This window comes from Rhinolophus ferrumequinum, chromosome 22 (assembly GCF_004115265.2).
Source record: "Rhinolophus ferrumequinum isolate MPI-CBG mRhiFer1 chromosome 22, mRhiFer1_v1.p, whole genome shotgun sequence".
In the NCBI taxonomy this organism is placed as follows: Eukaryota; Metazoa; Chordata; class Mammalia; order Chiroptera; family Rhinolophidae; genus Rhinolophus; species Rhinolophus ferrumequinum.
The window spans coordinates 201,685-221,622 of NC_046305.1; the positions used below are offsets into that span (position 1 = coordinate 201,685).

Below are 19,938 nucleotides of genomic sequence, written 5' to 3' on the forward strand. Positions count from 1 at the left end.
CGTTCGCACGGCACACACACACACACACACACACACAGGCTGTTAGTGCCCTTTGACGCTCTAGATACAGGACCGAACCCCCTCGCCCAGGATCCCGAGTGGCCCTCTCTCTCACAGGCACAGGGGCGCCCTTGGCCCCGGTCACACACGTTACACACTTGATCACACAGGGTCGCGCTTTATTCCAGGCATCTAGGCGATGACACAGCTCGCGAACAAAGACAACATTGACAAATCCAACAAAAACAAACAGCAGCGTGTGTGGGGAGGGGCAGCCGAGCGCAGAGTCCGGGAAGGGGGGGTCGGGGAAGCAAAGTGTGGGAACGCAGCACCCGAGCCTGGGGTGCAAGGCTCGGGAAGCGCGGGACTTAACCTTGCATCCCGCGAGATGCGCACGCGGAGCTGCAAAGCCAGGTCCCTCCCCCGCGTGTTCACAGAGCTGCCGGTGGAGTTGGTTCCCTTCTGCGCCCGGGGACCCGGACCCACCAAACCACACAGGCCCCCAAGGCGAGCGAACGCGCCGCACGGAGACGATCTGTTCCGGCAGAGGCGCGCGCTCGGCTCCCCAACCCTACGCTCCCCTCCTCCACCTCCCCAACCCCCAAGCCCCTGGGCAGCCTCTGGCGGGGCGGGGCGGGGGCGGGGCGGGGTGTCGGGCGGCGTGGGCCCAAAAGGCGGAGCCGCGAAGCACAGGGGCCAGATCTGTGAGCGCGGCGCGGAGTGCGCCGCTGAGAAAGCCGGCGTGAGCCCAGACCCCGAGGAGCCCCGCGTCCTCGCTCGGCCTGCCTAGGCCCCGCGCTATGGAGTTCCTCTGGGCCCCCCTCTTGGGTCTCTGCTGCAGTCTGGCTGCTGCCGACCGCCACACCGTCTTCTGGAACAGTTCAAACCCCAAGTAAGTCCCGAGTCGCCAGCCGACAGCCTGGCGCCCGGTTGGCGCTGCCGCCCCGCAGGGTAACTGTCCGGCCAGCCCCTGACCGGAGTCCTGGGGAGGTGACAAGAGGCGGGAGGGATTCCGTAGTTGTCCTTGCCTTCGCTTGTCCCCCATAGCTGGGAGTAGGCACCTCAGGGCAGGAACCTGCCCGGGTCTGCTGGCACAGGCACTGTCTGTGCCCTTCTTTCCTTCCCTCTGGCATCCCTATTTCTCCGAAGTGAGGGCCCCGTGTTGAACAGTTCCTGCCTCCAGCATGGAATCCCCCCAACCCCGGCTGCCAGGGTTCTTGTTCTAGGCCCTTCCCCCACGAAAGCCCCTGTGCCTCTGCTTGTCTGTCACTTGGGCATCTGCCCACACTGACAGGTACCTGATACGACGTCAGAAGTAAGCAGAAGGCTCACTGTCATCGTACAAGGACCCCTGGGCAGGGACCTGGGCTGCAGGCATCAAGTGTTCATTCTGTATTTAGGTGACTGTGGAAAGCCCCCCCCCAAGGGATCTTTTGAGGTGACGTGAGTGAGGCACATGCTGTGTAGATAGGCAGAGGGAGTCACCTGTTTATAGTGTTCAAGTAGTAAAACTGAAGCGATGGGGGAGGGGGGTCACGGGAAAAGGTCCAGAAGGAACGGAAGGGGTTAAGGGGTTACAAAGGGCTCTGGGCAGGAAGGAGTTAATTTCTCCTGGGCAGGTTTAGGGCTGTGAAGCAAATGGTACTGGAAGGAAGAAGCTCCGTGGGACCCTTTGTTCTTGCCCTTGAGTTTTCTGAAGTTATGGGAACAGTATTTGCGGGAAAACGGGAGGCGGGTAGGGCGGAGCTGGGAGAGGAGGGCAGGAGCTCGGGGTCAGGAAGAACACTCAGGCCAGGCCACCCCAGCCCTAGCACGCCTGCCCCCCACCCCCCCTTGAGAATATACTATGCCAGCTTCCTCTAACTGTGTGGCAGCATTGCGGGGGGTGGGGGGGGTGGGGGGGGTGGGGGGGCGTGTATATCTGTGGTGTGTTGGGTGGGGAGGGAACAGCCAGCTGCCAACCCCAGAGGGCAATGCCCTCTTGCCCATTGGCCACAGGGACGGCCCAGTCAGCCCTCCCACACTCCTCCTTGCTGCCTGCTCTTTGCTTCCTTGACCCCATCTTGTCCTAGTGGGAGAGAGCAAAGTCCCTGTTTATGCCCATGCCAGGTGTTGGCTGGAGGAGGAGGAGGGGACAGGAAGCCTTGAGTAGGAGGGGGGGCCCTGGCCTTTTCCGTTCCCAAGCTCCCAGGTTTCCTCTCTTTCAGGAAGGAGCCTCTTCCTTGCCCCCCTTCCCTGACGCCGCTGCCCCCCTTTCCCAGATGGAGAGCAAGAGTCAAAAGGGGGCTAAGTGGAGCAGATTGTACCCCAGGAGGGGGGTGACGGGTACCCCCACCAAGCACAGCCTCTGCCCTGTCCTGCAGGCCACACACACTCCTACCACAACCAGGAGGAAAGAGAAACCAGCCCAGAGTGGAGTCCACAGGCAGCCAAGCAGGGCCCAGCTCGGGGGCAAAGATGAGGTGGCAATGAGCTGGGCGGGTGTGAGGCTGGCATGGGTGACTCAGGGCAGTGGGCATCTGCCCTGGGATCTGTCTCCAGGCAGTGGGGGGGGGAGGCAGCGTGGGAAGAAGGGCGGTGCCAGTGTGAGCTAGGCACTGGTCTCCTTGGTGTTGGAGGGGCAGGTACCCCGCCCATTCAGACCCGCCGGCTCCCTCTGCCTGGAGGACAGTGCCCAGGGCAAGTGGGCACAGTGCCATCCTTGGGGCCTAGGGACTGTCCACATATGACAAGGTACATTTCTCCAGGTTCTCATGAATGCTGGGGCGGGTGGCAGAGGTGGGTGAGGAATGAGTCAGTGCCCGTCACGGGAAGGAGGGAAAGACGCCAGGCCCAGAGCTGAAATACCTGTTCTGAAATGGCTTCTATGTTTATCTCTCTGGAGAGGAATTTTAAAAGCCTCTCTCTTCTCCTCTCCTTCTCTCTCCCTGCCTCCCTCCCTCCCTCCCTCTCTCTCTCTTTGACTCTCTTTCCCTAGGGTGGGGGAGGGGCCCTGGGAAGCTAGCTGGAGCACTGGCATTCAGTTGCAAAGCCAGGCCTCTCAGGGCTGGTGCTGACTGGGCAGTGGGTGCCCACCTCAGGCCTCTTGGCCTAATTCCTGCCCCGCCCCCCCCATACCCAGGGCTTTGGTTTGCAGCAAGTTGGCAGCCAACTCTGCTGAGTGTCTAGCTGGCAGTGCTTGGGGGAATTTAGAGAAGCTGACCAGCTTGGAGAGGGAGGTGGGGAGGCACTTTTCCCCCTCCTAGGACCCCACCCAGACTGGAGCCAGGTGTCTGGAGCTGGGGGGAGGGGCCGGTGGGCAGTCTGGCTGGAGCCTGCGGAGCCTGGGGGCAATGGGCTGGGGGAGGGGAGCTGGCTCCACCTTCGGAAGAGGGGAGGGGAGAGGCAGTCTCAGATCCGAGCTCGGCCTTCTGGGGCTCACCTCTTGGGAGGTGAGTGTGTGGCTTCTGGAGATAAAGGGACAGCAATGTTTTGGGGTGCTTTGAGAGAAGTGCACAAGGAGACCTGAGCATAAATTCGAGTAGCTGGAAGGGGACACTTGAGAATGAATGAATTGATGAAAGTGATTTGAGTTACAGGATTTGGGCACTACCCGTGGGCCTGGGGGGGATTGAGGCCTAGAAATGTGACGTGTACTCCGTGGGTCAGGGGACAAAATGAGCGGAGGAAGAGAAGGGAAGACATAACTGCGTGGGGGCTGCGTGGGGGCTGCGTGCTAGCCTGGTAAAGACACAGGGTGACTTGGACCCTGACGGCGGAATGGGCCATTGGGGTCTCAGACTAAGTTCTCATCGCATGGAAAGGAGCACCTGGTAGGGTACGTTTCAATATTTACGGGTAGGAGAGAATGATGAGTGAGCAAAGGAAACATTTAGAAGCCCATCCCTGGGTAAATAAATATCAGGGGGATTATGGGAAGTGCTTTGTTACCTGAAAGATCCTAAGTGGATGCTAGCTAGAGGATTATGGGAGACAATGGTGGGGGGGTGTTTGGAGATGGTGGAAAGATATTTAAGAGATCGAGGCCAGTCAAGATGGGAAGTTGAGATTGCTGAAACATCTTTGTGGGGGGGGGGGCACTGTGACCTGTGAGGGGTCAGTGAACATGGAGGTTCAGCTGGCTTCTGAGGGACCACTTGGTCTGGCTTCTGAGGGACTGCTTGCCTCCCCTCCCTCTGCGCATGCACAGGTTCCGGAATGAAGCCTACACAGTACACGTCCGGCTGAATGACTACCTGGACATCATCTGTCCCCATTACGAGGATGACACTGTGGCAGAGGCTGCCATGGAGCAGTACACACTGTACCTGGTGGAGCAAGAACAGTACCAGCAGTGCCAACCCCAATCCAAGGACCAGGTCCGCTGGCAGTGCAACCAGCCTAGTGCCAGGCACGGCCCCGAGAAGCTGTCTGAGAAGTTCCAGCGCTTCACACCCTTTACCCTGGGCAAGGAGTTCAAAGAGGGACATAGCTACTACTACATCTGTGAGTGCCCGGGGACGGGACGCGACATGGCATGGCGGCCGCGGGAGCGGGTGCAGATGCTTGGTACCTGTTCGGTGGGGAGTCAAGCTGCAGACGACCCCTTCCCGTCCTGGATTCTGTTTTCCTTCGTTCACGCGACACATGTCCAGTGAGCTTCTGTGTCCTGGGCATTCGGCTTGGCTCTGCAGGCGCAGAGCTAAATAAAACACTCCAGGGTCCCTGTCCTCAAGGAACCTGGGAAGAGACACAGGTTAACAGACCATTAGAACAGTATGATATGAGCACCTGCCAGGCTGAGGGCAGGCTCCCCGGCTTCCCAGAGCTTAGGACAAGCAGAGGAGTTGGCCGTGAACTAGGGGCCGTGTGCAAAGGGAACATGACACCTTCAGGAAACTCCATCTGGTCAGCCTGCCTAGAATAGGAGGGACGCTCGGAAGTGGGGAGATGGAGCTTGGAGAGGTGGACAGGGCAGGTCACAGGGGCTGAGAAGTGCTACAGCGTGTGACTTTATCGTGAGGACAGTGGAGTGCCACTGGCGGGTTTTAAGAGTGGTAAGATCAGCTTTGCGTAGAATGGATCCAGGCCTCATCCTGTCCTTGAGGTCTGGGCAGGGGGAGTAGAGCGTGGCCAGGTAAGGGGAACGAACTGTACAGGCTGGGAGCAGTGACAGACGGACTGTGGGGAGGGGACAGTGGCTATGTTCTTTTCACCACCGTCTCCAAAGCCAAGGGTTATTCCAAAGAAGGGAGGTTGGGCTGAACATGGGGCAGGAAGTGGACAGAACCCAAGGAAGGTAAGCCCCAAAGCTTACCGGAAGAGGGATTAAAATGAGCAGGGACCAAGGCATTTGTGCTTCTATTTTCTTCCAACAAAGGTTCCTTAACACCCTGTGGGTTTATCTTGCAGCCAAACCCATCCACCACCAAGAAGACCTGTGCTTGAGGTTGAAGGTGACCGTCAATGGCAAAATCAGTGAGTGTCAGGGTCCCTGTGGGCCTCCTTCTTCCATCCCTTTGCTGGGCCTGGCCTGATGTCCGGGGATGCAGGCGGAGTCCCACTGCCCGGCACCCCCCCCTCCCTGGTACAGTGACTGAGGTACGGCCCCCCTCTCTTGTAGCTCCCAGCCCTCAGGCTCATGCCAATCCGCAGGAGAAGAGACTCCCAGCGGGTAGGTAGCTGGGGCACAGAAGGGGGTCTGCTTGAGGCGGTTGGGTACAGGAAGCCCTGTTGGGCTGCGGGCCTGCCAGCAGTGGGGCTGCTCACCTAGGCACCCTTGCCCTCCCCTTGCAGACGACCCGGAGGCGCAGGTTCTACACAGCATCGGCCACAGTGCTGCCCCCCGCCTCTTCCCACTTGCCTGGGCCGTGTTGCTCCTGCCACTCCTGCTGCTGCAAAGCCAGTGAAGGTGTGTGCCACACCTGGCCTAAGGATTGGAATTGGGCTGAGGAGGCAGGTGCAGGCACCCTCACCTGTCTTGGGGGTCCCTCCCGAAGCCCCAGTCCTGGGAACCACTCCTGCCACATGTACAAGCTGCCACCCAGCAGCCTCAAAGCTGGTCAGTATTAAGGGTTTCAACCCAAAGGAGGTCGGTAGTGCCATCCCTGCCTCCACCTCAAAGGGATGGGCAGAGAAGTGGGGACAGTCCTTCCCCCACCATTCCTGCCCTTAAGCCAAAGAAACAAGCTGTGACACATGGACTCCTAAGAAGGGCGTTGTGGGAGCTGAGCTGGAAGGGGTCCAGGGTCATGTGGGTGGACACTGAGCTTGGCAAAGATGCCCCTCCCAGAGACCCAGGATGCTGGGATGACCCGACTGAAGGAAAAGCAAGACAGTTTCCTGCCTGGGAGCCACAGGAGAGGCGGGATGCTTGGGCCCACCCGCCTCTTCCATCTGTGGAGAGGCTTGCAGCCAGCCACTGCACCCTCCCCCATCCGGGGGACAGCACTCCCAGAGCTGTGCCAGCAGGGGGGCTGCGCCAACCTGTGCCTAGAGTGTAGCTGTGAGGGCAGGGCCCGCGTGTACAGAATCTGTATATAAATTTGTGGTGTGTCTGATTTCTACAACTGGAATTTTTTTATACAATGTTCTTTGTCTCAAATAAAGCAATGTTTGTGTTTTTGTAAGTGTTTTCCCACCCGTCCTAACTTATGAATGACCCGGGAGTCCCTGCTATGTGATACCAGTCGCAACTGGGTTTGAACTTTTTACCCTCCCTCTGGAAAGCATACCCTCACCAGCCCCAGCGGGTGGGGTGTTTCCTCCTCAGGGTTGTCCGGGACAGGAGTGCCCCCCACGCGGTCTCTCGGGTTCTAGACTGCACCCCACTCTGGAGGTTCTTCCTGTCCACCCTCTGCCTCATCCGCACCCTCCTAACGCCGGGCTTTGGGCTTTGGCATGCCATGCAGGTACTCAGGCGGCTGGGTGAGTCAGGGCGGCCCTGGGAAGGCAGCTGGGGCATGAGGCCCGCCCCGCAGCCCCACCAACGAGACTTGTGGGAAGCTGGGAGTAAGCACTTCCCAGCAGCAAGTCCGGTTGGACTGGGGTGCGGGGTGGGGGCAAACTTAGTGCTGTGGCTGAAGGGGGGGGCACCTCACAATTGGTCATTCCTGGCAATCCTTGTTATTTAGGGAGACACTAGGAAGAGGCTTCAGCAAACGAAAACGCCTCCCAAACCCTGGGCCCCTGAGGTTCTAGTCTCCAGCTCTGATGGGACGCGCGTTGACGTCTGGTTCGGCCCAGCACGCTTTCGTTTTGAGGTCCACCACGTAGCCTCGGGGGCCTGCGGGGAAGAGTAGAGGCGGGGACCTAGGTGATCCAAGGGGTAAACTGGGGAGCCATAGGAAGGCGACGGACCGAGACCGGGAGGGCAACGTCACGGCGGCCAACCCTGCGAGCCGGGGCCCGAGTTCCGGCTCAGTTTCCGGGGGGACGGCCCAGCGCGGGGGCGGAGCCGGGGCGCGGAGGGGCGGGGCTCCGACGTCTCGGGTCAGGCGCCCAGCTCGCCTGCCGTGGCGCCCAGCGCGGGAGCCGACCTCCGGGGGATGGAGGCGGGCGGCGTGGCCGATTCGCTCCTTTCCGGAGCTTGCGTGCTCTTCACCCTCGGCATGTTCTCCACCGGCCTGTGAGAGCGCGGCGGGGCCAGATTAGAGCAGGACCAGGAAGTCAGGAAAGGGACGCGAGGGGACGGAGACGTGGCCGCAGCTCCAGGCTGCGGCCGGAACCTGGGGTCAATGGGAATCGGGTCAGGGGGCCTGGGAGAGGCTGGTCATTTAACCTGAAGCAAGGGAGCTGAGGGTGGGGTCGGGGATCTGCAGTTGCCTGGGGAGGATGACAGGCACTGGGGATCTCGACTCCCCAACACCTTGTTCTCTCCTCTCACCCCTGCCTCTGGGGCCCCGTTACAGCTCGGACCTGAGGCACATGCGGATTGCCCGGAGAGTGGACAATGTCCAGTTTCTGCCCTTTCTCACCACGGATGTCAAGTGAGAGGAGCAACCACTGCGGCGGGAAAGACTGAGGGAGGTGAGGGTGGGGGGGAGAAGCCGGGAAGCGACCCCTCGGGTCTCCCTCCCACAAGCCCGTGGGCGAATATGCCTTCCCTCCGCCCTGCAGCAACCTGAGCTGGCTGAGCTATGGGACCTTGAAGGGAGACTGGACCCTAATCGTCGTCAACGCAGTGGGAGCCATGCTTCAGAGCCTGTACATTCTGGTGTATCTGCACTACTGCCCTCGAAAGGTAGAGGCCCTCCCTGGACCCACGTCTCCGCTGCAGGGCAAACACTGCTTCCTAGAAGACTAACAGGCTGGCACTGCCACCTTTTCCTGGAAGGGCCCTCCAGCCCTGCAGTCCTTCCTCCATGAAGCCAGCCTTCCCACGGCGCCCCCTAGTCTGGCAAGGCTGGAGGTCTACCGCACCTCTTGGTTCCCAAGAAGCCTAAGGGTAAAGGGCTTTTGTCTCCACACTTCCTTCAGAGTCAGGGCCAGTGGCTGCGAATGAGATGATTAGCTCTGCTTCCCCGTTCAATCATAAAGGCATTTATTATGCTCCTACTGTGTATACCAAGCTCACAAAGAAAAAGATCTTTCCCTCCCCTCCTCACTTCCAAAGTTGTGGGTGGAGGAAGTCACTGGTGGGAAAATGGCCCTGAGGAGCACAATTCTGGAGCTTAGGCAAAGGCTGGCTCCCCCACTGGAGAGGGCAGGCTGAATTCATTCCAGCAGGGAGTCAGAGAGGGCTCCTGGCACATCTAGAAGGCTATTTCCTCCCCTGCAGCAAGCTGTGCTCCTCCAGACTGCAGCCCTGCTGGGGGTCCTGCTCCTGGGCTTTGGCTACTTTTGGCTCCTGGTACCCAACACTGAGGCCAGGCTTCAGCAGCTGGGCCTCTTCTGCAGTGTCTTCACCATCAGTATGTACCTCTCACCACTGGCTGACTTGGTGAGTGGGGATGTCCAGGGAGGTGCGGGAGATAAGAAGGGTCGGGCTCCCATAGCTAGAGACTGTAGCTTACACGCCCCCAAAGAAGGGAAGATACAAATCCTGCAAGGAGACGGGTGAGTGGGAGGCAGCAGGGAAAGGTTGGGTGACAAGATCAGGGAGCATGTTTGACCTTTTTTCCGAGGAAATTCTCAGGCAACGTGGGAGCTTTATTGCGTCTGGGCTAGGAGTGTCTCTCATCCTTTCCAACAGGCCAAAGTTATTCAGACTAAATCGACCCAGCGTCTCTCCTTCTCACTCACCATTGCCACCCTCCTTGCCTCTGCCTCCTGGACCCTCTATGGGTTTCGACTCAGAGATCCCTACATCATGGTAAGCAGCACCAGGATGGGCTGACAGGTGTACAAGGTGGGAAATCAGCTCCTTGCCTCATTGCAGCCCTTGTGGTTCCAGGTACCCAACCTTCCAGGAATCCTAACCAGCTTCATTCGCCTCTGGCTTTTCTGGAAATACCCCCAGGCACAAGACAGGAATTATCAGCTCCTGCAGACCTGAGGCAGTTCACCTGACCACGGGGCACCTTAATGCCCACCTGTTACCAAAGAGAGCTCCTTCTTTCAGCTGTTTCTGCTGACCAGTTTCACAGGTGCCATGGGTTATGGGCAAGAAAAAGAGACAACTTTGAATTGAGAGACCAAAGAAAGAGCTTTACTTAGAAGATTGCGCGGGCCCTGGGAGATGAAACACTTATTTTTCGGAAATTATATTTTTTAATTTTGGGGTTGGGGTGAAATCTTTAGAATGTGCCTTAAAATAAACTGTTCCCTATCCCTGCCCATCATGGCTCTTCAGTGCTTCTCAACCTGCCTGGTTGGGTGAAGGGTAGAGGTGCACGACCAGATCCACAGTTACTCTTGGGCTGATTAGGTTGGCTCAGCAGAGAAGGAGAAAGAACCAAGAGCAACCTAGGGGTGACCTAGGAAGGCCTTAAAAAGAACAGAGCTTGGATATTGTGAAAAAGCTGGTAAGTTCAGCTTCAAATATTTCCTGACAGGGTCAAAAGGACCAGAAATGTGAAAAACATCTCCATCCTGAGAAGAGAAGGGGGTCTTTGTCTCCTTTGGAGCAAAAAGCAGAAACACCAGCAGGCTGCAAACATAAAGGCTCAAATGGCCTCAGGAAGGTGGCTCGCCCGCCTCTCACTTCTCCACAGCTGGTACACAGAAGCCCCAATTCCCATTCCCCATATTCAAACTGAAAACAAAGTTAGGGAGTAAGCGCGCTCTTTAATGGGGGACAGAGGGGCGGGCTGTCCCGGAGCCAAGGGGTGAGGGTGTCAGAAGCGCATCCCCCTGCGGGCTAAGTCGGCTCGGGCCTCCTGTATCTGGCTCTGCAACTCGCGGGCGGCGTCCTCGCAGTCATGAAAAGTGGCCACGCGATAGCCCACAGTGCCCAGGGCATAGCAGCCGGCGGACACCAGCAAGTAGGCGGGCAGTGGCCACAGGACCTCCCGACATGACAAGGGCAGCTCCAGGCCCAGGGCTCCCATGGTCAGGGCCGCCCAGACGGAGCCCAGGAGCGCCAGTGCCCAAAGCCACTGCGCTAATTTCGTCATGGTCGCTGCGGGAAGAGAAAGCAGAGTTCGAGGTCCTTCCGCCTCGCGACCCTCACTTCATCCGAGACCCATTCCACCCCTCACTACCCCGCCCCGTTTCACCTACCCTCAGCACCGCTCCGCCATCTCTCTCGCCCACCTCATTCAGCGTTCAAGCTGCACGTACTCTGCCGCGCTTCCCCTTCCGCGCACTTCTGACGTCACGTCCAGGAGTCCTCCGCGGCTCGCGCTCCGCCTCCGCGCGGCCTTCTGGGAGTTGTAGTCCTCGTGGTGGCGCTCGGAGTGCTCTTGGCCCGCGCCGTTTCGCTGAGCTGAGTTCAGCTGGCTCTGCTCTGCAAACCGCCTTGGGTCCTGAGGGCTGTCGGTGCTGCTTCTCTCCCTCAGGACCCCGCTCCAAGCTGGCGTGGGGCTTGCAGAAAGCCTGAGGCCACTGATAAACCTTGCAACAAAATGGGAATGTAACGTCGTTTCTCTTAAACTTCACTTCTACAGAGAAATCCCACTGGTTCATTCTTTTATCTGTTCTTTTATTCATGCATTCGAACGTTTCTTGAGCTCCATGATAGGTTTTGGAGAAATAGAGATATCAAGGTACTGGGCCCCTCCTGGGGCGGAGGTGGGAAGGAGGAGTCAGGTACACAGATGCATTGACCACTGCTTGAGATAGGTGTTAGGACAAAGGTGGTCATATTTTTCAAAAGGAACGCAGGGGAGCAACCAGTACAGCTTGGAGCCAGGGGAAGAAGGGCTCCGGGAGGTCGTCTTTAGAGAAAAAAGTTTGGGGACAGAGGAATTACCTGACACACTTAAGGTATTGAGGGAAGGTCCACACATCTTTCAAAGAGCTTGGTGGATGAGTTTCTGATAGGTATATAGAAAACCAAATAAAAGCAAAGGTCAGGCAATTATCAACTTCAGGGAAACAGCTATAAAAGCACGGAAAGAAAGAACTGATAAAAACCTGCCTGATAAAGACCAGTAGGAACATACTGTATGTTGGACAGAGTTAGGCTTATTAACTTGCTGCTCCAAGAGAGAGCCCACACACCAGCAGAGCTGAGGAGCGGCTCGTCAAAGGAAAAAACAGGTTCCTTACAGGATGTGGGAAAGGTGGAGTTTAGGTAATACTGAAATAAAGCAGTGTTTTGATAGGTTCAAGGTAAGCATGGACGTAAGTGAGGGAATCAACAGCAAGCCTCGCCTGAGAAGTGGACTGAGGGTCCACCTGGCAAACAAAATTAAGATAATTAATTGTAGATAATTATGTAATAGATAACACAATTAAGATGAATCTAGACTGTTGTGTCCAAAACCCCATTATCTGGAGCTTGGCACCCATGTTGGAAATCGCTGCTGCTTTGTGCCAAAGTAATCCACCTGGCTTTGACCTCCACGCAAGAGTGGGACGTTCCATTCTCACTGATTTTAAACAGCAAAGTTTATGACCATGATTTTAGAGAATGAAGTTTCTCAGCCCTATGTCCTTCATGTTGATTAACAAAAGCAGTTTTTACAGACTTACGGAGTCTTCGTACAAACACTACATAACTCAGCTGTGAAGAATATTTTCACAGCCATAATAATGTGAACACTGAGAGACTGAGTTAACTAAAAATTGCAATACATTTGAAGTGAGAGGGTGGAGGTGGGGAGAGAACTACATCCTCATCGTCCATGGCAGGCAGTCAACTGAGTATATCTAAAATAGAAAAAAAGATAATAATATAAGCATATTATTTAGAAATGAAGAGGGACATACCAAAAGAAGCCGCCAAGAAACTTGAGAATGGTTTATGAAAGGGCATGTGTGTAGGGGCGGGAGAGTGGAGCAGGAGGCTGAGTTTTCATTAAATGCCTTGCAGAAATGTTGGCTTTTTAAACTATGCAAATTCCTTTGTTAAAGTAAGAATTAAGACAAAATAAAAACATTTTTGAAAACCTGCTATAGGAATTTCAAAGCCCCACCCCCTCCCTTCCCCATTCCCCCCAAAATCCTATTGGTTGTTCACTCAAGACCTCACTGGTCTCAGCTACTTTCAGCACAGGCCAGGGGCTAGGCAACAGCTTGGCAGACCCGGAAATTCTGTTTTATTCACCCACAGTAGACCTGGCTCTGAACAACTGCCACTCCCCAGAACATTTTTGGGGGGAAGATAATGAGAAGGGACTACAACACATAAAGACACCTAATAAATTATAACGTTGTAATAATAATCTGCAGAAGAAGAGTAAACATTCATTGAGGGGCCATTATGTGTCATGCCCTGTCCAACACTCATGTTTTATATACACGCCGCCGTAGGTACTTTTATATCTCCATGTAAGAGTGAGGAAACCAGAACAGAGAGCGATAGTAAAAGGTGAGTACCTTGCCTGAGGTCATGCATAGTAAGTAGCAGAAGCAGAGCTGTCCCATTAGCTCAAAGGTATGTGCTTAGTAATTTCACCCCCCTGAGTTCCTGGCCCAGGGGTGGGCAGGAACCATCATAGTAACCACCATGACAGCTGACATTCATTGATGGATTACTCTGCCAAGCACTGTAATGAGTACTTTCTGTGCATTATCTCATTCTGTCATCACAGCCATCATATGAAATAGGAACTATTATTATCTCCATTTCACAAATGAGGAAACTGAGGCACACCCCAGATAATCTGACTTTAGAGCTGCAAGCCCTGCCACTGCAATCTAGTACCTCCCTCCTGAGATCAACGGAACAGAATAAAAAGTGAAGAAACAGATCAAACATATACCAATTTAGTATACGATAGAGAGGGCAACTCAAGAGAGTAAGGAAAGATGAGTTGCTTGAAAACCATTTGCAACTAGGTTACCATTCGAAAAAGTAAATTCAGTTAGATTTCAACCTCACATCTTACACCAAAATTAATTCCTAGTGCATGAAAAAATATTGAATGTGGGTGTGGCTGATTAGCTCAGTTGGTTAGAGCGTGGTGCTAGTAATATCAAAGTTGCCGGTTCGATCCCCGCATGGATCACTGTGAGCTGTGCCCCATTTAAACAACAACAAAAAAATTGAATGTGAAAAGTGAAACCCTAATAATGCCACAAGAAAATGTGGGCACATATTTCTCTAATGTTGAGCTTAAGCATCAGGTCCTCCAACCAGCCTTCCTGGCACTTGACCTTGTCTTGCAGCGTTGTTCACCATCTTCCTTCTCTGAGCTCCCATAGCCTCTTTTCTAGATGGCACTTACCATATCCAGCTGGAGGTTTGTTGTTTCCCTGCTTGGTCCGCCCAGGACCAGTGTATCTCCAGGACCAAGCACAGTGTGGGAAACCCAGCAGGCCTGTAAATGTAAGATGAAGGGCAGAGGGAAGGACAGATTAGCATCTGACGGTCTCCAGGGAAACTGACTCAGCTTTCCTGGTCCCAGGAAATATAACTACTCCAGACACTGTCATCTGCCAAACACGGACAGGGTCTTTGGCCTTGGCTAGCCCTGGACGAAAGCCGGCCATTTCTGGGGGCGGCTGGATGGCTCAGTTGGTTAGAGTGCTAGCTCTCAACAACAAGGTTCAATTCCTGCATGGGATGGTGGGCTGCGTCCCCTGCAACTAAGATTGAAAACAGCGACTGGACTTGGAGCTGAGCTGCACCCTCCACAACTAGATTGAAGGACAACTTGACTTGGAGCTGATGGGCCCTGGAGAAACACACTGTTCCCCAACATTCCCCAATAAAATAAAATAAAAAAAGCCAGCAGTTTCTGATGGTCCAGCTTCTTGCTTGCCAATCTTTTGCAGACCATCAATCACCCTTCTGCTGTTACAAGAGGGCACAGTACACATGATTAGAGCAGGGGATGAGGGGCAGCACAGCTTGGGGATTTTAAATGTGGGCTTTTAGGGCCCAGTTTTCCAGACTTGGGTCCTTTACTTAGCTATGTGACGTTGGGCAAGTAACTTAACCTCTCTGACCCTCAGTTTTCTCAGCTGCACAATGGAATCAATAACTGATCCTCTCTCTCGTAGGGTTGCTTTCAAGATGAAAGGAAATAAGGTAGGTTGGGTACTTAAAACAATGTGCGGCATTTGGGGGGCACCCAGTAAGTGTTAGTCTTGTTCTTGTTATGAATCACTGTCATGAGTTCCAGCTCAGGGCTGAGGAGGCCCCTTTGCTCCTGCAGTATTTCCCCAGCCTCCTTCCCATCACTCCCAAACCATTTTCTGAGGTATTCCTTCTGAAGATGGCGACGCTCATGTTTGTGGGGGTTTTCTGTTTTTGCAAGCTTTGATTTCAGAGGGAGACAAATTCCAAATTTGGTAGCTTTTATTCTAAAGTGCACAGAAGATGGGGGAAGTTGCAAACTTACATACAACACAGCACAGAGGAGGGAATTGACAGGGCTGGTGTGTGTGTGTGAAGACTTCAGAGAGCCCTTGACATCTGAGTTGATACTGGAAAGATGACTAAGAGTTGTTCAGGTGAGGGGGTGGGGCATGCGAGCCCAAGGGAAAGCGTGAACAAAGGCACACAGGCTGAGAGTCTGGTGAGTAATCCTCTGTGGCTGTCCCTGGGACAAAGACGGCTTCCTGGGGAGCGGCAGGAGATGAAGCTGGAAAAGCAGGCCAGGCTGTTAAAGACCCCTTCAAAGTATTTGTGTGTGTGTGTGGGGGGGGGGTGGGACGTGGGGGTTGGTCCCTCAAGTCAGCAGCTTCACCCCTTAGAGGAGTAGGTGACCCCCATATGTGCTTGTGTGTATCATGTCAGACAGTAGAGCTTTCTGTGTGCCCACAGGTGCCAAGGTTATTACTGGTCCTTGGAAAGGTTCCAGGTGGTCAGGTTGTGTTGACTGCATTCCTGTCCTCAGGGCACCCACCATTCCATTGGGGCCACAGGACAGACACACCTGTAATCAACAAAACACACACTCTCAAAATTACAGCCAGGCTTTAGGAGGCAATGGTAGATCCGAGATGGTGCAGCTGATTGGAGAAAGGGCTGGGTGCTGGTAGGGGAGAGGAGACCAAGATGGGACAAGAAGATAGCCTGAGGGAGGAAGGACCAGGAACAGGCCTGGCAGCTGATTCTGGGGATTCAGTAATTGGGAGCTTAGCTTTAACTAAGAGCTGTGGCAGTGGTGTGTTGAAGGGGTTCCTGGTTCTTCTTCTAACAGATATGTATTGAGAACCTACTAGACATCAAGCAGTGTTCTATGAACAAAACAGGCAGATTCTATGAAGTGCTGGGAGACAGACAAGAACCAATCAAGCAAATATTTAAGATATAAAGTAGTGAGAAGTGCTGTGAAGAAAAACATAGGCAGGTAAGTGGCTAAAGGGCAGCAGAGTGTACTATTACAGAGCACAGTCAGAAGGGCCTCTCTAAGAAGGAGACATTGCAAGAAAACCTGAATGAGGTGAAGGAGGGAGAAGTATACACATCCACCGATCTAGTGCTCCAGGCAGTGGGAACAGCAAGTGCAGAGCCTGAGATGGAAGCATACCTGGCACAGGAGGCACGTGGAGGCCGGGGGTGGGATGGAGTGAGCGTGGGGATGAGTGCAAGGAATGGAGGTCAGAGAGGGGGTGGGGGCCAGATGGCACGTTGTGGCCACATTGTTTAAGTGGCATGACAGGCACCGATGGACCTGACTTTCAACTCCAGCCCTGCCTTCACTTATCATTTTTTTTTCGTTTTAAAATTTTGTTACAGAAATGAACCCATTTATTCTAGGCCAGCAATGTTTCCATTGTGGGGCTTCTACTGGTCTTTCAGTTCATTCAGTCGTCTGATGGTGGACTTGACTGTGACAGAAGTGGTGTTGGCGCTCCAGGCACCACCAGCTACTGTTTTCAGGCAGGAACCACAAGGCCAGATCCCCACAGCTCGTCTCTTCATCTTGGTTTTGCCACAAATGGAGCAGGTGTACTTGGCGTGCTGGCTGATTTCAATTTTCTTCACCATTTTCCTGAGGGAGGTGCCATAACGGGTCCCATATTTACCAACGCCGACCTTCTTTGTGCGTTTAGCCACATCCCCGCACACCAGGCCAGAACCCAGAAAGGTCACTTATCATTTTGAACAGGTTATTGTAACCTCTTTTTCATTTTACTTCATTTTCTTTCACGAAGTGGGTGTATTAGTCAGAGTTTTCCAGAGAAAACACAGAGATTTGTTTGTTTGTTTTAAGGAAATGCCTTGCATGAGTAGAGAGACTGGCACGTCCCAAGTCTGCAGGGTTTCTCTCTGTGAAAACTTGACTTCCTCGTGGCCTGAGGTGGGGGCAATGGGTAGAGGGCCAGCTCCCAGCCCCGGGGAGCACAGACCCAGTCGGGAGTCCAGCTACTGCAGACCCAGAAAAGACCCCCTGTTACAGGTTAAATTTGAAGGCCTCCAGCTGCGGGATTCCCTCTGGCTCTGGGGAGGTGTCTTTTGTCCAGGATAGTCCTTCAGTGGATAGGATGAGATCAAGCCACACTGGGGAGGGCAGCTTGCTTTACTCCGATTTTAACTGTAAATCTCACTCAAAAACACCCTCACAGAAACATCCAGAATACTGTTTGACCATGTATGTGGGCAGCACGGCCGGCCAAGTTGACACATAAAGTTAAGCATCGTACAGAATAAGAATAGCAGTCTCGTAAGGCTGAAGTGATGGCTGACATTGAGAATCTCTGTCAAGCACTAGGTATTACACATCGGCTGGCAAGTGGTAAGTACTCAACCAAAGGTGGTGTTATCATCACACAGGGAAAAATAACATTTGTCAAGTGCCTAGTGGGTCGAACACTGGCTGGATAGGCTCTTCCGTGTTATTATTTAATTCCAATCTTCCTCACCACAGTCTGACAGAGGGATTATTATCCCCCCTCTACAGTTGAGGAATAGAAGATACAGAGAGGTCACTCGACTCGCTTGAGGTAACTAACTGTCTAGTTCTAGAGCTCGAACTAGAACTCAGGTCTGTCTGATTTCAAGACCTGGGTTTTTCCCACTGTCCCACGTCCTGACTAGTACCTGAAACAGCTTAGCTGAGTCAGGAGAAGGCCCTGGTCATCAAGGCCGGAGGCTGAGAACAGCAAGGGGAGGCGTCTCCCTGCTGTTACTCTCAGCACCTCACACACAGGTGTACACACACCTCGGTCCCAGAAAGTCCCTTGAAGCAGCCTGAGGTCAGCCCTGTGGCAACTCTTGGCCCAGAAAGGGTGTCTGTGGAAGGCTTTTTTCTGTAGAATCCTGTGCTGATGGGATCATCACTAACTCTTAACAACTCAGCCCTCAGCCTGAAATGGGTAGGGGATTTTCCTGCTCTGCCAGCTTATTTGGGGCAAGGGGAGTTCTCAGAGAAGGGTTCCTCACAGGGCTCAAGGGCCGTTTGGCTCAGACCTTATTGTCACACGGGCCTCAAATGTAGACTTTGGATATTATCTTCAAGTGTGTCTATAGACGGTCACAGGTCACAGGTTACTCTCCGATTGAATAGAAAGGAGGGACTTACCACAAAGTGGTTTAACTTTCACTACGTAATTTTCAAATATATACAAAAGTAGAATGAATCATACAATGAATCTGATAGGCCCTCATCACAGGACTTTATATAATAAAACAGGGGCCTATAGTTTCTATAGAGAAAAGGTTCTAAAAACTCCTGTAATGATCTTGTGACTGGCACAAGTGCAAGTTCTGATTGTGTTAAAAAAGTGTTAATTTGTTAAATGTAAACACTTCAAATGTGCCGCAGTTTTTCCTCATTTTAAAGCCTCAGTAGTTGAAGGGACCTTGGCTGCTCCCCAGGTTTTGGAGGACCTGTTTCCAGGGAACAGTTGCTAAGAACTGTGGGCCCAGGTAGAAGAGATGGGAAAGACATGCCCCCTCCAGGTCCCGGGCTGGGGAATCTCAGGTGGGAGTCCTGCAGAGTGCAGGCCTATGGCACATTGCTTTGCCCTTCCCCCCAGGGGATACACGGTCCTGACTCCAGGGCCAACGGTGGTGGTGGTGGTGGTGGTGGTGGTGGTGGTGGGGTCTCTCTGTGCCTCTACAGGAACTCAACCAAACAGCACTGACAGTGCAGCCTCTGTGCGGCCAGCTTGCTCTGTGGGGGTTGGACTTGGAAACAAGGTCTTGCCCCTGCCCCCAGAGGAACTTCCAGTCTGCAGGGAGAGAGGCAAATCACTGTATCTGAAGCGAGTGATTAAGTGCCACCAACTGTGCCTGCACAAGGATTCAGCCATTGTTTGCTTAGGAGGCGGCTCTGTGGGTGACCCGAAGTCAAGCGGGAGTGTGCACAGGGCCCGCTGGCCCGGAGGTCCCCGAGGGCAGGGCCTCCAGCTTCCCATTCTTTCGTGGTTCCCACAGGCCCAGGGCCTGCTGGGTTCACAAAGAGCTTCAGTGCTCGCTTTTGACTGAACCTTTCCCCTTTGTATGTCTCTGTGTCTCTCAGCATCTCTGTCTCTACGAGTCTCTGGCTCACTCTTGTTTCCCAACATCCTTCCCGAGCCCCCAGGGGAGCAGAGCTGGGGGGGCCAGGCAGTGGGAACGGGGCAGCGTCCTGTTCTCACCAAGGACAATAAGGGCCGGAAAGGGCTGGAGCCAAGGCCTGGCGTGGGCTCCCCCTCCCTGCCCGCCCTGGGCGCCCCTACCCCGCCCTGACCTTCTGGCGTGCCCTATGTGCCAGGCGTCCCCCTCATGCCAGTGCCAGTCTGAGGCGAGTCCAGCCTCTGCCGGGACAGGGAGCCCTCTTAACCTGTCTCACCTTCCACCGCCTTCTGTTCTGTGGCATCACCTCCCGGCCGGCCAGCCCGCCTCCCCACTCGCATCCCCTCCCCCATGTTATTTACTCTTGTTTCCGGAGCAGGCAGGCGGGTGTCGCAGGGTGTAGGGGCCACGTGTGAGGGAGCAGGAGGAAACATCTGGCTTCCCTCTGTCCTTCATGGGTGGGACCGCCCCTCTCCCCCAGGCCTCCAGCCTCCCTTGGTGGAGTAAAGCCTCGGGAGTGCAGGGGCCAAGAGGTTAGCACCTTTGCCCTTCTCACCTCCAGGTCTCCAGAAGCCATGATGGCCTCCCACCCCCACACTTAATGATGGTGGTGATCAGGTGGCTGGGATACCCCTGCCAGGGTTAATTGGTAGGTCAGGTGTAGGCAGCCTGCAACTAGGCACCCCAGATAGGCTGGGTGGAGAGCCCAGGTTGGCGCCAAGCTGCCTTGTAAATGCACCCATTCCCTGAGGAAGGGGTCATTAATCCTGGGTCACATACTGTAACTGGTTCCTACGCAGTGGGTGGCAGCAGGTGCCCAGATCCCTTGGCATTGCCCTGGCACCTGATCTCCAGCTCCTTCCTAGCCTGGCCCCGCCCAAGCTCTCATCTTGAAAGGCAAGGTGCCCCCAGGTGGCCAGACCCCGCAGCTGTGTCTTGTGTTCACCAGGCCTGGGACC

At 54.5% G+C, this 19,938-nt stretch overlaps 4 protein-coding genes across 5 annotated transcripts; 2 read left to right on the plus strand and 2 right to left on the minus strand.

The window, feature by feature from the left end:
- Positions 1-656: 656 nt before the first annotated feature.
- EFNA1 (ephrin A1) lies at positions 657-6,608 on the plus strand. The gene is made up of 5 exons (XM_033092976.1): positions 657-892; positions 4,190-4,485; positions 5,392-5,457; positions 5,603-5,653; positions 5,776-6,608. Exons 1-5 carry the CDS (start codon positions 801-803, stop codon positions 5,886-5,888), a joined length of 618 nt encoding a protein of 205 aa, XP_032948867.1. The 5' UTR covers positions 657-800; the 3' UTR covers positions 5,889-6,608.
- An 834-nt stretch (positions 6,609-7,442) lies between these two features.
- Positions 7,443-10,042, plus strand: SLC50A1 (solute carrier family 50 member 1). 2 transcript variants are annotated; one of them, XM_033092975.1, is made up of 6 exons: positions 7,443-7,606; positions 7,890-7,967; positions 8,098-8,221; positions 8,759-8,920; positions 9,173-9,292; positions 9,440-10,042. In XM_033092975.1, exons 1-6 carry the CDS (start codon positions 7,527-7,529, stop codon positions 9,473-9,475), a joined length of 600 nt encoding a protein of 199 aa, XP_032948866.1. In that variant the 5' UTR covers positions 7,443-7,526; the 3' UTR covers positions 9,476-10,042. The 2 variants fall into 2 exon arrangements, with proteins under 2 accessions (XP_032948866.1, XP_032948865.1); XM_033092974.1 differs by having other exon boundaries at positions 7,446-7,606; positions 9,374-10,042.
- Positions 10,043-10,186: 144 nt separating this feature from the next.
- On the minus strand, positions 10,187-10,790 carry DPM3 (dolichyl-phosphate mannosyltransferase subunit 3, regulatory). Its single transcript, XM_033092977.1, has 2 exons — positions 10,642-10,790; positions 10,187-10,540 (listed from the first exon to the last, which is right to left on the minus strand). The coding sequence occupies exon 2, from the start codon at positions 10,533-10,535 to the stop codon at positions 10,257-10,259; it is 279 nt and encodes a 92-aa protein (XP_032948868.1). The 5' UTR covers positions 10,536-10,540; positions 10,642-10,790; the 3' UTR covers positions 10,187-10,256.
- A 5,474-nt stretch (positions 10,791-16,264) lies between these two features.
- LOC117014572 (60S ribosomal protein L37a-like) lies at positions 16,265-19,320 on the minus strand. Its single transcript, XM_033092623.1, has 2 exons — positions 19,257-19,320; positions 16,265-16,572 (listed from the first exon to the last, which is right to left on the minus strand). The coding sequence occupies exons 1-2, from the start codon at positions 19,318-19,320 to the stop codon at positions 16,265-16,267; spliced, it is 372 nt and encodes a 123-aa protein (XP_032948514.1).
- Between the last annotated feature and the right edge of the window lie 618 nt (positions 19,321-19,938).

Bases quoted from the DNA above. Each gene is read 5' to 3' on its own strand.
- LOC117014572 (XM_033092623.1), bottom strand. From the start codon at position 19,320: ATGCGAGTGGGGAGGCGGGCTGGCCGGCCGGGAGGTGATGCCACAGAA. The intron at 16,573-19,256 runs GTGAGACAGGTT...CAAAATGATAAG, and splicing joins AGAACAGAAGGCGGTGGAAG to TGACCTTTCTGGGTTCTGGC.
- DPM3 (XM_033092977.1), bottom strand. From the start codon at position 10,535: ATGACGAAATTAGCGCAGTGGCTTTGGGCACTGGCGCTCCTGGGCTCC.
- EFNA1 (XM_033092976.1), top strand. From the start codon at position 801: ATGGAGTTCCTCTGGGCCCCCCTCTTGGGTCTCTGCTGCAGTCTGGCT. The intron at 893-4,189 runs GTAAGTCCCGAG...GCGCATGCACAG, and splicing joins TGGAACAGTTCAAACCCCAA to GTTCCGGAATGAAGCCTACA. The intron at 5,458-5,602 runs GTGAGTGTCAGG...CCTCTCTTGTAG, and splicing joins GACCGTCAATGGCAAAATCA to CTCCCAGCCCTCAGGCTCAT.
- SLC50A1 (XM_033092974.1), top strand. From the start codon at position 7,527: ATGGAGGCGGGCGGCGTGGCCGATTCGCTCCTTTCCGGAGCTTGCGTG. The intron at 7,968-8,097 runs GTGAGAGGAGCA...TCCGCCCTGCAG, and splicing joins TTTCTCACCACGGATGTCAA to CAACCTGAGCTGGCTGAGCT. The intron at 9,293-9,373 runs GTAAGCAGCACC...TTGTGGTTCCAG, and splicing joins TCAGAGATCCCTACATCATG to GTACCCAACCTTCCAGGAAT.